General features: G+C 28.2%; 4 protein-coding genes across 4 annotated transcripts; all 4 read left to right on the top strand.

Annotated features, from left to right (window-relative positions):
- Window positions 1-3,724: 3,724 nt before the first annotated feature.
- GO595_001668 (Sodium:sulfate symporter transmembrane region family protein) lies at window positions 3,725-5,416 on the top strand (the record flags this gene model as incomplete). Its single annotated transcript, XM_067914492.1, has 1 exon — window positions 3,725-5,416. One exon carries the CDS (start codon window positions 3,725-3,727, stop codon window positions 5,414-5,416), a length of 1,692 nt encoding a protein of 563 aa, XP_067778244.1.
- Window positions 5,417-9,660: 4,244 nt separating this feature from the next.
- Window positions 9,661-10,332, top strand: GO595_001667 (homologous-pairing protein 2-like; the record flags this gene model as incomplete). Its single annotated transcript, XM_067914490.1, has 1 exon — window positions 9,661-10,332. One exon carries the CDS (start codon window positions 9,661-9,663, stop codon window positions 10,330-10,332), a length of 672 nt encoding a protein of 223 aa, XP_067778243.1.
- Window positions 10,333-10,696: 364 nt separating this feature from the next.
- On the top strand, window positions 10,697-11,626 carry GO595_001666 (uncharacterized protein; the record flags this gene model as incomplete). The annotated part of the gene is made up of 1 exon (XM_067914489.1): window positions 10,697-11,626. The coding sequence occupies one exon, from the start codon at window positions 10,697-10,699 to the stop codon at window positions 11,624-11,626; it is 930 nt and encodes a 309-aa protein (XP_067778242.1).
- Window positions 11,627-14,664: 3,038 nt separating this feature from the next.
- GO595_001665 (uncharacterized protein) lies at window positions 14,665-16,065 on the top strand (the record flags this gene model as incomplete). The annotated part of the gene is made up of 1 exon (XM_067914488.1): window positions 14,665-16,065. One exon carries the CDS (start codon window positions 14,665-14,667, stop codon window positions 16,063-16,065), a length of 1,401 nt encoding a protein of 466 aa, XP_067778241.1.
- Between the last annotated feature and the right edge of the window lie 134 nt (window positions 16,066-16,199).

The following is a 16,199-nucleotide window of genomic DNA, read 5'->3' as shown; positions in this document are numbered from 1 at the left end:
CAATAATGATATTATTAATGAAGCAGCAATTATTGGAAATATTTTTTTAGTTGAATATTTTCTTAAAGAACATTCAATTCCGCATGATATATTGGTATTTTCAGCAGGATCAAGAAATATTGAACTTGTTGAATACGTTTTAAAACAAAAAGGAATTGATATTAATGCTAAAGATATTTATTTGTTTTATTTAATATTTATTTTAAACATTTAATATTTCAAAATAATATTTGGAAATTATTTAAATTATTTAGTACAGCACTTATTTTAGCATCTAAAAATGGTCATACAGAAATATTTAAATTACTTCTTGAACAAGAAGGAATTGATATTAATGCTAAAGATATTTATTTGTTTTATTTAATATTTATTTTAAACATTTAATATTTCAAAATAATATTTGGAAATTATTTAAAATATTTAGAACAGCACTTATTTATGCATCTGAAAATAGTCATACAGAAATATTTAAATTACTTCTTGAACATAAAGGAATTGATATTAATGCTAAAGATATTTATTTGTTTTATTTGAAATTTATATTCCAAAATAATATTTAGAAATTATTTAAAATATTTAGAACAGCACTTATGTATGCATCTTCAAAAGGTCATACAGAAATAGTTTCATTACTTCTTGAACAAGAAGGAATTGATATTAATGCTAAAGATATTTATTTGTTTTATTTAATATTTATTTTAAACATTTAATATTTCAAAATAATATTTGGAAATTATTTAAAATATTTAGAACAGCACTTATGTATGCATCTGAATATGGCCATACAGAAGTAGTTAAATTACTTCTTGAACAAGAAGGAATTGATATTAATGCTAAAGATATTTATTTGTTTTATTTGAAATTTATATTCCAAAATAATATTTAGAAATTATTTAAATTATTTGAAACAGCACTTATGTATGCATCTGAAAATGGTCATACAGAAATAGTTCAATTACTTCTTGAACAAGAAGGAATTGATATTAATGCTAAAGATATTTATTTGTTTTATTTAATATTTATTTTAAACATTTAATATTTCAAAATAATATTTGGAAATTATTTAAAATATTTAAAACAGCACTTATGTATGCATCTGAAAATAGTCATACAGAAATAGTTAAAATACTTCTTGAACAAGAAGGAATTGATATTAATGCTAAAGATATTTATTTGTTTTATTTGAAATTTATTTTAATAATTATATATTTTAAAATAATATTTAGAAATTATTTAAAATATTTAGAACAGCACTTATTTATGCATCTGAAAATGGTCATTCAGAAATAGTTAAATTACTTCTTGAACAAGAAGGAATTGATATTAATGCTCAAGATATTTATTTGTTTTATTTAAAATTTATTTTAATAATTTTGGATTTCAAAATAATATTTAGAAATTATTTAAATTATTTGAAACAGCACTTATGTATGCATCTGAAAATAGTCATACAGAAATAGTTAAAATACTTCTTGAACAAGAAGGAATTGATATTAATGCTAAAGATATTTATTTGTTTTATTTGAAATTTATTTTAATAATTATATATTTTAAAATAATATTTAGAAATTATTTAAAATATTTTATACAGCACTTATGTATGCATCTTCAAAAGGTCATACAGAAATAGTTTCATTACTTCTTGAACAAGAAGGAATTGATATTAATGCTAAAGATATTTATTTGTTTTATTTAATATTTTTTTTGAATAATAATATTTGAAAATTATTTAAAATATTTGAAACAGCACTTATGTATGCATCTAAAAATGGTCATTCAGAAATAGTTTCATTACTTCTTGAACAAGAAGGAATTGATATTAATGCTAAAGATATTTATTTGTTTTATTTAATATTTATTTTAATAATTTTGGAATATATCAAAATAATATTTGGAAATTGTTTAAATTATTTTATACAGCACTTATTTATGCATCTGAAAATGGCAATATAGAAATAGTTAAAATACTTCTTGAACAAGAAGGAATTGATATTAATGCTAAAGATATTTATTTGTTTTATTTAATATTTATTTTAAACATTTAATATTTCAAAATAATATTTGGAAATTATTTAAATTATTTAGTACAGCACTTATTTTAGCATCTAAAAATGGTCATACAGAAATATTTAAATTACTTCTTGAACAAGAAGGAATTGATATTAATGCTGAAAATATTTATTTGTTTTATTTAAAATTTATTTTGATAATTTTGTTTTCCAAAATATCAAGCGATGAATATTTGAATTTTTTAAGAGCATTTCTGAAAGCATGTGTTGAAGGAAACATTGAAATTGTTAATTTGATGTTTGAACACGAAGGTATCAATATCCCTGCCCTGGATTATTTTAATGACGTGTTATATCATAATCGATTGAAAAGAAAATTCTTATACAATTTTGGGTGTTCAAAAAGTCATTACCCCCATCTCGAGTAGAAATCGTGGATATAATATTAATATTAATATCTTTCGCGTAATGTTATTATTAAAATCTTAATTACTTTAGATACATTTGAGCCTTTTCCAAAATTGTGAATTAATTAAAGCATTCACATAAAAATTAGTTGTGATAATTTATGTTTCAGAAGAATTATGATGTCAATATATATATATAATAATACTGTTTTGATAAATCATCTATTGATAATATATTTTGGTCTTCCATACTAAGAATTGCATGAAATTTCATGTTGAAGAAATTTGATCATGATTTTTGGCAGAAATCCGTCGGCTGCAATCAAAAGTTCTTCACTTTTATTTCAATATTGAAATTACTACAAACTACTAATATTTTAAACCAAAAGTCGATCGAGTAAAAACGATCAAATTCGAGTGAATTGTCTTACAAAAATTCTATTGTTATTACCATTTTTGATTTTTTGGAACAAATGTTTTGAATAGTTTACATCTCAACAAATTTCGAAATTTTTTTTCAAGATGTGATTATATAAAAAAACGATATAAATAATTATAAAAGATTAAATATCGATTTGCACACGAAAACTTTCAAGAAACGAAAATAGAAACAGATAATTCAAAGAGGATTGTATCAAAATTTTTCATGTTATTCATGTTTTATTGAAAATGCAAATGATGATCAATTTTTATCCTAATTTACAAAAGGAAATTTGTAGCTTGATGTTTTTAGCAAAATAGTTCATTTTATTTTGTGTAAAATTAAAACGTATCCGTTTCAATGGACAAAAGGCCCATCAACGAGTTTAAAAAATTCTTCACAATTTTTTCAATAGTTTATTATATCAATTCCACCACTATATTGACATAAAAAACAGAAATTGAAAATTATAGTCAGACAATTGACAGAGTCTGTTTGACGAAGAAACAAAGGAAATGTTATCCTTTACAATTGAATTTTCAGAAATAATTTTGTGGTCGTTAATTGAATGGTTATAGTTTGGAACGAAAAATGTGAAAATCTGTTCATTGAGACAACTTCATTGAATGTTTTCCTATAATTATCGGAAGAAAAAGTTAAGAAAATTATATTTCAAATTTCTAAAGATGACTTTGTAGTGAGTCCGATCAGTCTGTTAAAACCGTCCCGGTCGTTTCTGTTCCATTAATTGAAGTCATTTATTCAAGATTTTTCTATATGATTGTAAAAAAATTGAATGATCGCTGAAATCAAATATAATGGTTGACTGGAAAAGAATTATCTGGTGGGCTGAATTTCTAGGTCCACTGATCATATCTTGTCCATTTATGTTCGGTGCAGTCACTCTTGATGAAGCTTACCCAAGAGCAGGAAATTGTCTTGGGGTAACATTATTAACAGCTCTTTATTGGGTCTTTGAACCAATTCCTATTGTTATCACATCATTCTTCCCTGTTTTTCTTATGCCACTATTAAAGATTTCCAAAGCTAGTGTTGTTGCTAATACAATGTTCAGTGATACATCAATGGTATTTCTTGGTGGCTTTCTTTTTTCCACTGTTATGGTCAAATGGAATCTTCATTCTAGAATTGCCCTCAAAACGGTTTTAATATTTGGATTAAAACCATGGCTTTTATTACTCGGTATTATGTTAGTTACCACATTCTTAGGCATGTGGATTTCCAACACAGCCACTGCTCTTACCATGATTCCCAATGCGTTAGCCATCATCACCAAACTTGAAGAAATCACCGGGGATTCCGCCATGGTTGATCCATTTGCCAAGTGTCTTTTCCTTGCCATTGCATATTCCTGTTCTGTTGGTGGTTTTATTACATTAATTGGTACACCACCCAACTTAATTTTATCACAAATTGCTCGTGAGCGTTTTCCAAAGGCCAAAGAAATCGGCTTTACTGAGTTTATGTTTGTTTCACTTCCCATATCATTATCAATTCTTGTTATCATGTATTTCTATTTCTTAATTGTCTTCATCCGCAAGGTCAAAATCCCTCCAGGTGTTGACGAGAGTGCCTTTCGTGAGAACTACAACAAGTTAGGCAAGATGAAACCAGCCGAGATTATCATTGTATTACTCTTTATTCTTTTAGCATGTCTTTGGTTATTCCGTAGCGACTTATCATTTGGTAGCAATGCTAACTTAACAGGCTGGGCGAACACATTATATCCTGGCGAAGGCACCAATTACATTGCCGATGGGACAGTTGCCATTTTATTGTCAATGTTATTCTTCATCATCCATGTTCCCGAGCCTACTGAGAAAGAAGAGCGTGCGATGCAAGAATCAGAGATTAACCTCGAGATCAAGCCACAGACCAAGCAACACCAATCATCATCAGATGAAGAAGAGACAGAAGACAGTGAACTTCGCGAAGAAGCGAGTGAAGCCAACATCATCGATGGCACAGAAGACAACATGACATTAGAGCAAGCGAACCCACAGAAGACAGGACGTAAGTGGATCCCATTGTTAGAGTGGAACTACGCGCAAGAGAAGATCCCGTGGACGATCTTGTTCCTGTTTTCGGGCGGCTTCGTGCTGAACCAAGGCTTCAAGGACTCCGGAATGGACACGTGGTTGGGCAACGTGATGAAAGGACTTGCGAACTTGCCACTGTTTGTCTTGCTGCTGGCGATCTTGTGCGTGACAGCGGTGATATCGACTGTCGCATCGAACACGGCGTGCGCTAACATATTGATCCCGATCATGGCTGTCTTCGCGCAGCAGTCCCAGAAGTACCACCCGTGGATGCTCATGTTCCCCGTCTGCTTCATGACAAGCTGCTGCTTCTTGCTGCCAGTATCAACACCACCAAACTTAATCGCTTACGGATATGGAAGACTCAAAATGTCCGACTTCTTGCTGCATGGCGCTTTCGTGACAGTTGTGGCAATATTCGTAATAATTGGATTATCGATGGCTATAATACCGGCGGTATTCGACGCAGAACAATTCCCTGAATGGGCACTGCCTGAAAATACAACAACAACTGCTTAGTATTTTTATGAAAATTAAAAACAAAAAATAGAAATTCATTAAAATCAAATTTTATTTTATAATTTTTTTATTGAATAAAAACGTGTTTAAGAAAATATTCAACTAAAAAAATATTTCCAATATTTGCTGCTTCATTAATAATATCATTATTGATTTTCATTCCTTCTTTAACTAAAAATGAAAATATTTCATTTTTATGATATAAAATGCAAAGTTTTCCTAATTCTTCTAAATTATTAATTTCTTTAAATGTATTATCATAAAAAGAATGAAAGATATCATTTCGATGAAATTTAATTGCTGCTTCATATACACCTTCAAATGTTGAATTATTTTGGTCACATAAATGAATAATTTCTTTATTTTCACCTGCAATTGTATATTTGCCTGTGTTTTCTACTTTTGCACCATTCATAAGTAAATATTTGAAACATTTAACTGATCCAAAAAATGCTGCATAATCAATTATTGAAACATTTTTTTGATTAATATATGAACATTTTTCATAAAGTGATTTTGGAATTGTTTGATTAAAATCAAAATTTGTTTGTGATGATATTTCTTGTAGTTTCTCTATTTCATCATTTCGAATTATTTTCGCAATTTCATTCGGATTTACTCCTTCTCTAATTAATTGCTTATGTAATTCCCAATCATTCTTTGAAAGTTCTTCATAATGTTCGTTAATTTTATCGATGAACATATATTTTTCTTTTTTTAAAATATTCTTTTTGATTTCATATTTAAATTTTTGATTATATTTAATCATTTGTTGAATTTCTTCATTGGTAATATAATGTACAAAATATGAAATCTTTTTATGTTCCAACAGCACATTTTTTTGGATAAAATTATGTTCAACCATTTCATTGAGAAGAAAATATGCATCTTGTGTATGTCCATCAAAAAGCAGAAACTTAGTAAATATTTCAAATATTTTGTTTTTAATTTGTTTTGTTTCTTCAAATTGTTCAATTTCTTCTAAAAATTTAATATATATATATATCAAAATCTTTCTGGCTTGCTATCAATACAGAAAATATTATTTGACTGATTATTAAATTAAAATATAATGGATGCTCATCATCAAATTTTTTGATTATGAAACTTGAAGATTCTGTGATATTTTCTCGATTTAATTCATATATTATTTTGCTAATTAGTAGTGGTGTTTCCAATTTATCAGGAAATCCATCATTTTCATTTCTTGAAAGCTCTTTTTCCATCAGAAAGAAATGATTAAAAATTTGAATGAAAATGCACTTTTTGAAAATAATGCGACTTTTTGAAGTAAATAAACCGTCAGTGTGAAATGAGCGGTTAGAAACTTCACTTTCCTGAACGGTTTATATCGTGTTTCCTATCGAAATCATTTAATGTTCTATGCAAAAATGCATCAAGATTTACCACAAATATGTTTATTACAATATAGAGTCAATTACATAAATGTATAAATCAATCCATAGAATATTAAGGAAAAGCAAATAATTATTATGTTCAATCATTTCGACAAAATATAGAAGAAGCAAAAGCGACTCATGAAGTTTCAATAGAATTAATTATGATTAAATCATCATGAAATTAAAAATAGCCAAAGATAAGAAAAAAAACATTAATCAAATCAACAAATTTTCTATCATTAAAAATATAATACTTATGAAGGAACGTATGTAAAAAATGAAACACTACAGGAATTTGGAAAATATCTTCTTCCTTTATTGAGATATATTAGTTCAAAAAAAATGCCATTAACGTACAACATTCCAAAAAAAAGTTTGTTACAATCACTGTTCTATGTATTATCTTAAAAGTGTCTCAAAAGCTATTTAAGGCTTGAGGATTTCCTTTTATGTGTTAAATAACAAGAATACGTTTTTTCAAATCTGTGTGTCATCATGTGACAAATTCATTGTTTTGGTTATATCTCTGAAATTTTTAGCTTTTTGAGAAACTAAATAAATTTTTGTAACGTGCTTCATCCATATTTTCATGTGTAACATGGAAACTCCAAAATTCCTTCTGGTTCTTCCTATAACATATGTTTTAATATCCAATGGACTATACAGCAAACAAGTTTTTTTAAACTTAACATATTATCACATGCAGCAGTACAAAAACAAAGGAGGCAAATCACTTACAAACATGATGTACTCAATAATTTCCAATATTATATTCAAAAAATTTGCAAGATTTAATACTGATTATTTAAAAAACAAAAAATTATCAAGTTTAACACATATACCACGTGAGAGCTTAGGGCTCCCAATAGAATGTGCATGTTATGATCATAAAATTTGTTTAAGATTTGACTATTATTTTCATTATCATAATAATTTTCATTCGAAATCATGATAATTCAAACAATATTTTTATCAAAGAAAACAAGAAAAGTAATTTATTTATAATATTTTTTGTATTTTTTATAAATACTTTTCAAACATTTGATAATATAACGAATACACTTACAATAACAAAAGAAGATGAATTTGATGGCACATATAAAAATATAGCAGAACATGTGATTATTGATGATTTAATTAATAATATTCCAAATAATACATTTAATGAATGGACAACAATTAAATCGATTAATATGAGTAATTCAGTTACAACAATTGGAAGTTCTGCATTTTATAATTGTTATTCCTTAGAAATAATACAACTAAGTGATAATTTAAATGAAATTGGAGGTGCTGCATTTCAATATTGTTCATCATTAAATAATATTACAATTCCTAATTCAGTTACATCAATTGGAAATTATGCATTTAGTTCTTGTTCTAATTTAGAAACAGTTATTATTGGAGAAAATGTCACATCAATTGGAGATTCTGCATTTTCCGATTGCATTAATCTGAAGTGTATTTATTTTACAGGTTATAGATCGCCAACATCTTTCGGTGCAAATGTATTTTCTGGTGTACCAACGCAATATGTAATGACATCATATTTATATCAAAACACGACATTTGGACCACTTAATATAATCTATAATCTGGCTGATGAATGTGATATTTATCTTTGGCCAACTCTTACATTTACGAAATCAAACACATTTTCGAATACATTTTCTAAATCGAATACATTCTCTAACACATTCTCTAAATCAGATACATTCTCTAAATCAAATACATTTTCTAATACAAATACATTTTCTAGTTCGAACACATTTTCTAATTCGAAGATATTTTCTAATACAAATACATTTACAAAATCATTTTTCATTAGTTCTTCATTAACATTTATGAGTACTTTAACATATTCATATTCTATTACACAAACGATTACGATATATGAAACACAAATGAATTCATATTCATATTCAATTCTTAATTCATCACAACATATATTAAAACAAAATTTATTTATTATGATTATACGATCATTGTTTATTCAAGTTATTATAGTTTTTATTCTTATTTTTATACAATTTTATTATCGAATGAAATTCAAACGAAAGAAAATTGGAATGTCATTATCATTTCTGTTTGATCTGTAATAATCAGAATTATTTTAAGAACTTTAATTGTTATTCTTTTGATTAAAATCAAACATAAGAAACATTCTGATGATATTCAAGAAGAAGAAAATTCAGAACATGATAACAACGAAATCGAAAGTTCATTTCAAAATTTAACATAGAATAACATTGAAGAAGATCCGTTTGCTGAAGATTTCAAAGAAGAAAAATTTCTCAATCATATTTAGAAGTTAATAAAAGCGAATAAAATTTATATTTTTTTGAGATAATAAAAAAGCATAAGAAAATTAAAAATATGTATAATGTTCACTACTAAGGCTATAAATGATTATAAAATTCGAGAAAATAATTTGTATTTTATATATTTTTCAAGTACTTTGATAGGGAAAAAAACTCTCTAAAATGGACCTATATAATTAGTCAAATTATTCATTTATACACAATGAGAAAAAATCAAATATTTTAAATGATACATATTCATGAAAATTATGCATATTGATTTTGTGTATTAAAATAAACATTTGATGTAATTGACAACTAATCATTTAAAAATCACTATAATTTTTTTCTATCTCCATAAAAGTGTCATTTGAAATTTTTTCCATAATAATGTGAATGAAATATTCGAATATTTGTGTGTTGTTCAATGTGTTTTATCATTTAAATTTCTAAAAAGACGTTATTGAAGTAAACGGCCCCCATATGTGTGACTTCCTCCATCAAATCTGCTTGAATACTTTACACACTGTTCATTTCATTTTTGATGCCACCAAAATCAAAAGCGGATCCATCTCCTGCAATTATAAAAGTTTTATCAGAGAAAAATCGCCCGTATAGCTCAACAACTTTAACTGATGAATTACATGGAGAATTTGCAAAATCTGCTGTTCAAAAAGCTCTAGATGCTCTTGCAGCAAATGGAAAAATTACATGCAAACTTTTCGGAAAATCAACTAAATTATATTTCGCAAATCAAGATGGGTTAGAAGTTGCAAGTTCTGATGAATTAGCTAAAATGGATGCAAATTTGGAAGAATTAAGGAAAAGGGTAGAAACACTTAAAGAGCAAGCTGACGAATTGAGAGCTAGAAGAGATAGATTATTAGCCACTAAAACTATTCAAGAATTAAGAGATTACCATCAAGAATGCAATGATCTTTTAGAAAAATCAAAGGCAAAAAGGGATGAACTAGAGGAGGCAGCTCAAGGTATAACATTTGATGATGCCACGAATATTCAAAAACAGTATTTCACTAGATGTGAACAATGGAGAAAACGAAAAGCTCTTTGCAAACAAATCGTTGACACGCTTTGTGAAAGCACCGGTCAAAAGCCATCACAGATATTTGAAGAGCTTGAGCTTGAAACAGATGAAAGTTGTAATCTCAAACTTGTATTTCAAGATCGTCAATATACAATCACAGAAACAGCATAGAAACCTTATTGTCATTCTTTTAATTCGTAATAAATTTTTTTTTAAATCATTTTTTTTTATTTCCAAATCTTAAATTTTGCTCCCTTAAACTATTTTTTTCATAAGTACTGCTCATGCTCTCGTTAAAAGCTATGAAAGGATTTTATGTTATAGAAAATTTCATTTTTATCTAATATACAAAAATTAATAAAATCAAATGCATTTTTAATATGATTTATATTCGCATGAGTTTTATTAATCTAATGAGTTATTAGTGAGAAAATATTAGTTTTCCAAGACATATTTTGATTTTTATCATGTGCGATTACTCCGTTGTAATCCTCTGAACGTAAAAATTGAACAATTTGACTTTCGAAGGAACAACATGTTTTTCCTGCTTCTATCTCTACCTACTCTCGTTTATTCCATTGATAAGTGCCAAGGCAACTACAGTTATGAAAGTAGATTCACTCGTTGCATTTTGGAAAAAGGAGAGTCAATTGATTTTTATCCACAAGGACAAACAGCTCTTTATCTTCATAACAAATACACCAGCACTGCATCAATAACATCACCTTTGATGAGTGAGTCAATTCCAGATTTGACATCTGGAAATGGCATTCAAGTTTTACTTTCTAACTTCACAGTCACATGTTCCCAATCAGGTGCAGATAATTGCTTCTTTACAATATGGCATGCACGTTATGACAAAGATAAAGCAAGTTTTGTCGGTGATACAGCAGGTTGTATTTATTGTGCCGAAGAGATCACTGTTCCCAGTCGTTACCCAACATTTTTTGATTTTGGTGATGACGCTCGATTAGACGTTAGAATTTTTAAACATCCACGTGATACGGGACTTGCTCTTACTTTCTTCAATTATACTCAAAATGATGAAGTTGAAATTATCTGCAAACAAAATGACACAATTCCATTAAAAGGACCAGGCCTTATCCATATTTCGTCATCAAAGTTTAGTACCGTATCATTTAATATCGTTGTCGGCTCAATAACAAAGCTTGATTCCGAGTTCTCAAACGATGCATCTGTCGGAATGTTTGCGTCTCTTAAGCTAGACGATGACACAGGAAAAGTTAAGTATACTGAAGGATCGAAAGATCACAAATATTTGAATTATATTTTGGCTTCCAAAGAGCACAGAGAGTTCCAACACATTGCTTTTGCAATGATTTGGCTCACAGTGTTAGTATTTGTGGTAAGTGTTGCGTCATTAATTATGTTTTTAGTGTCATTTTCTTGTGCGGGAAAGAAGAAAACCGAAAGTTTCGATTCTATACTTGATGCAGCAGAATGAAAAAACAAATTTATCGAATAAATGTTTTTTTATTAACTTCTATAAGGAAATAACAAATAAAAAAACGTATAAAATCTGATCGTTGACCGTTTATCGTTTTGATAGAATACACAACTTTTTGTATGCAATGTAATCGTCATAACGTCTCAATTTGTGTGACAGTACGATCGGAATCATCAGAAATTTCTCTTGCTCAAAATATTCAACAAATTTATTTCAAATCGATGTTTGACGTTACAAAAGACTCAGAGATGCAATTCCACAATGAAAGCATTTTTGTAATATAAGTAAACAGAGAGCGTCCAATGCTTACAAGCATTCTAAATGTGAGTTAACTGAGCACTAAGCACCAGCAAAGGTGCTTTGAACTTAGTCACATTAATATGCCATTATGAAGAAATTCATCGCTTAAAATTTGTTATTACTTTCGAATGCATTCAATAAAACAGATTTTCCTACTAATGCGAAGTGTCCTGCCGAATAACAAACGATTTTTTCTATTCTTAGCAATGAAATGTGATATTCAAGTCTAATGGATGTAAAACAGCGTTTTTAGTTGTGGCAATACATTACAGAATTTGAATCCTAGGATCACATGCATTCCAAAGTGACAAATTCGGAGATTAAATATCATATGTAAAACATATTTCCTTATTCGCAATTTGTTACTTAGTAATATTTATATCCATTGGTCTTCTTCATTAACATAGTCATTTAATTCAGCTTTAACACATTCGATTTGTTCGCCTTTATCTTCTGCTGACAAAATATCGAAACTTTTGTCTGAACTTGAATTTTGTTGTTTGCTATGTCGAATAATGAATACAACAATTCCGACAATAATAAGTACCAATGCAATTGTGCCGCAAATGATACCAATCAACAGATTCATTGAAATATTTTGGTGTTGTGATTTAGTATGAATTATTGTATAAAATACGGTATAAATATTATAATATGTCGAATACTGATATATTGTGTAATTATAAAATATTAATTTGGTGGCGATATAAATGGAACTTGATCTAATGAATGTGTTCGATAAATATGTGTTGATGATATACGTATTTGTAACGGAATAAAAATGAATCATAGTTACAGTATACGATACACTTGAATTTAATGAAGCCGTAAATGTATTCGAATTAGAAAATGTATTTGTATCAGAGAATGTATTTGAATTAAAAAATGTATTTGTATTAAAAAATGTATTTGAACTAGAAAATGTGTTCGAACTAGAAAATGTATTTGTATTAGAAAATGTATTTGATTTAGAGAATGTATCTGATTTAGAGAATGTGTTAGAGAATGTATTCGATTTAGAAAATGTATTCGAAAATGTGTTTGATTTCGTAAATGTAAGAGTTGGCCAAAGATAAATATCACATTCATCAGCCAGATTATAGATTATATTAAGTGGTCCAAATGTCGTGTTTTGATATAAATATGATGTCATTACATATTGCGTTGGTACACCAGAAAATACATTTGCACCGAAAGATGTTGGCGATCTATAACCTGTAAAATAAATACACTTCAGATTAATGCAATCGGAAAATGCAGAATCTCCAATTAATGTGACATTTTCTCCAATAATAACTGTTTCTAAATTAGAACAAGAACTAAATGCATAATTTCCAATTGATGTAACTGAATTAGGTATTGTAATATTTTTTATGGATGAACATGATCCAAATGCAGAAGTTCCAAATGAATTCATTGATTTCCCAATTTCAACTGATATTATTACTCTCATTAATGAGTTCCTTTGTTTAAAAGCACTCCCAACGAAAGAGTAATATATTTTGTTTGTACTTTAGAACTATTTTTCCCCAAAATATTCGTTAGAATTCAATACTGAAAGTGTTTGTGTTGTTGGGTCGGATATTGTATATGAAAATGTGAAATAAATAATGATTAATAAAGAAATGATTTTAAAATTAATTTTATATTTATTGTAAAATTTATAATGGGTAAAATTTATCATATTAATCAAATCTAAAGTGAATATGAATAAAATAACAAACAAAAAAATTATTGAAATATTTTTAATTAAGAAAGAAAAAATATCTGAAAAATATGAGAAGAATTTGTAAGTAATAGTTGAAAGATTAAAACAAAGGTGTAAAAATCTTGAAAAATTCAAAGTTTCATAAAAATGTTCAATTATAATTTTTTGTTGTGTCGTAGTGATCAATAAAGTTGGGTTAATATAAGGTGAAGATGAATTTATTCCTATTTCTGGAGCAGACAAAATTTTTTTTTCTTTGATAAAGGGTTGGTATGGGCATAATAACCGTTGTCGTTTTTGAATGAAAAATGAGCTAAACCTTTTATCAAAGTCAAAAAAATTCTGTAAAATATAACTGATTTAAGGCTTGGGATCGATTTTATGATATCTTCGAACAAATGCATATATTGAAAATTCTTTATTTGTGTACATTTTTTATCAGTGTTGTTAAAATATGGAGTGGAACCAAGGTTATGGTTCTGATAGTTTTGAAGCCCGATAAACCAAATTGTATACATATCGTTGTCAAATTTGACATAAGAGTGATGTCATCGTTCACTGATCGATATTTGATCGTCTGACGCAGTTCACAAATGTGAGTTTTTCGTAAGCTTCTGAAAAAGGTTTCTGATGTCAAATGTCGTCACCACATTCCTCCGCACCTGATAACCAAAATTCACAGAAAGAACTCGATGAACTCAGAATAGAGAATGAAAAATATTTGCGAGAACATCCAGAAATAAATCAAGCTATTCAAGAATTTGTTTATTCTGTTTTAAAAGAAAAACCTGATGACGTCAATGAGTTTGCAGTGGAGTTCTTTACAAACCCAGGTAATTTTAATTTTGCAAAATAAAATTGTTTTTGATAAATACAAATTTTTTAATCATTTTCTTTTTCATGAAATATATTCTTGATTTAATTACTATATAAGTATTTGAATGGACAGGATGAATATTTTTTTTTAATTTTTAAAGACTTTTTTTCGAAAAAGAAATAAAGCACTTTTCATAACCAAGACAAAACAATGAAACCAAATGTAAAAGACCAATTCTTCATTGATATTTCAGATGATGCCTCTGTTCAAGATCCTCTTGATAATACAGAAAATATAACATCGAATTCAGAAGATATTTCAAATAGTTTTGATTCAAATTACATTGAAAAACATAATCAATTCGGATTTAATCTTCGAGAAGCACCAAAACAAGTCAATCCACCTTTAGCGCGAGTTCGGAAAAAAATTGAAATTGTTCCAGATTTTCATTCATTGATATCAACCTCAAAAAGCCCGAGTGACTTTATTCCACTTGATGCTATTAAGTCATCCATCAATGCAATCATCAAGCAAAACTATGATGATATTGATGATTTTTTATCAGAATCATCCAAACATATGAATTCCATCAATGAACTTTGCAATCTCATTTCCAATTACAAAAATATTATACGTTATATTCGTCGGAACTTTATTCTCAAAGAACTTTATCACAGAAAGAACATAAATCGTTGCTCCAAAATCATCACATCCATCCAATCCAACATTCAAACATGCGAACAGTTTCTTAAATTCCTTGACAAGTATTGTCACGATCATAAAGCTGTCCCAAGCGTTGATCTTGACAAATTTTTTCTCAATTTTCTTCAGCCATTTCCTGATCTCACCAAAGTTGAGAAAGAAATTTCACTTCTTTCCAAGGTGCAAAGACAATATATCCAAGTCCACCTTCCACGCAACGATTGGGTCTGCATAATCACATCAATGAAGCGTCGTTCGGGCCGCGTAATTCATCGATTCCTTGAAAACCTTCAAGAAATGACATATCCTGATGCCGAAGTCATCATCAAAGCCATCTGTGAATCGTCGCCGAAAATGTACACAAGAGTGCGCACATTTATATTCGAAAGGTCTTGGCAATTATATTTATTTCCTTTTTCTTCTGTTCATGAGTTAAGGTTACCAAAAATATTCGATTTGACTCCTCGCGTTTTTGGTCCGCCTTTTTTCCCTTCTGAGTATATCGATGTGCCTTTTTCGAAACTGAATAGTACTGATTGGCCTTTGCGTGAGATATCTGAGAAGTTCTTCGTGATTTTGGTGCAATGTGATCCTTTTATAATTGCGGATTTGTTTTGGGACGTTTTAGCTTTTACGACTGATGTGACACAAAAATTAAAAATGTTACAGTCAAATAATCAAGTTGATGACGCGCCTGGATTTGATGAGCTGTTTTCTTATATGTTGGTTTGTGTGTTTGCTTTCGGCGTAGATGAGCTGTTGGAAATGTTGGAATATTGTGCACAGTTTAGTGAATATGAGTTGAAATCAAGCGATAGACAATTCGCTATGGCACATTGTGAGGGATTAGTGCAACATATTAAGAAACTGAATGAAAATGAACTAAGGAAAAAGTTTTATGGCAAATAAAATTTGTTATTAAGTAAAATATGTGTTTATCATTATATCTTTTTTTATTATTATCAATTCAGAAGGAAATAATATTTAGAATTTAATATTATATTGTAAGTCATTTTTTGTTTTTACATTTGTTAATTTCCCAT

Source organism: Histomonas meleagridis (assembly GCF_020186115.1).
Source record: "Histomonas meleagridis strain 2922-C6/04-10x chromosome Unknown contig_146, whole genome shotgun sequence".
Lineage (NCBI taxonomy): Eukaryota > Parabasalia > Tritrichomonadida > Dientamoebidae > Histomonas > Histomonas meleagridis.
This window is presented reverse-complemented; position numbering and strand designations above follow the sequence as displayed.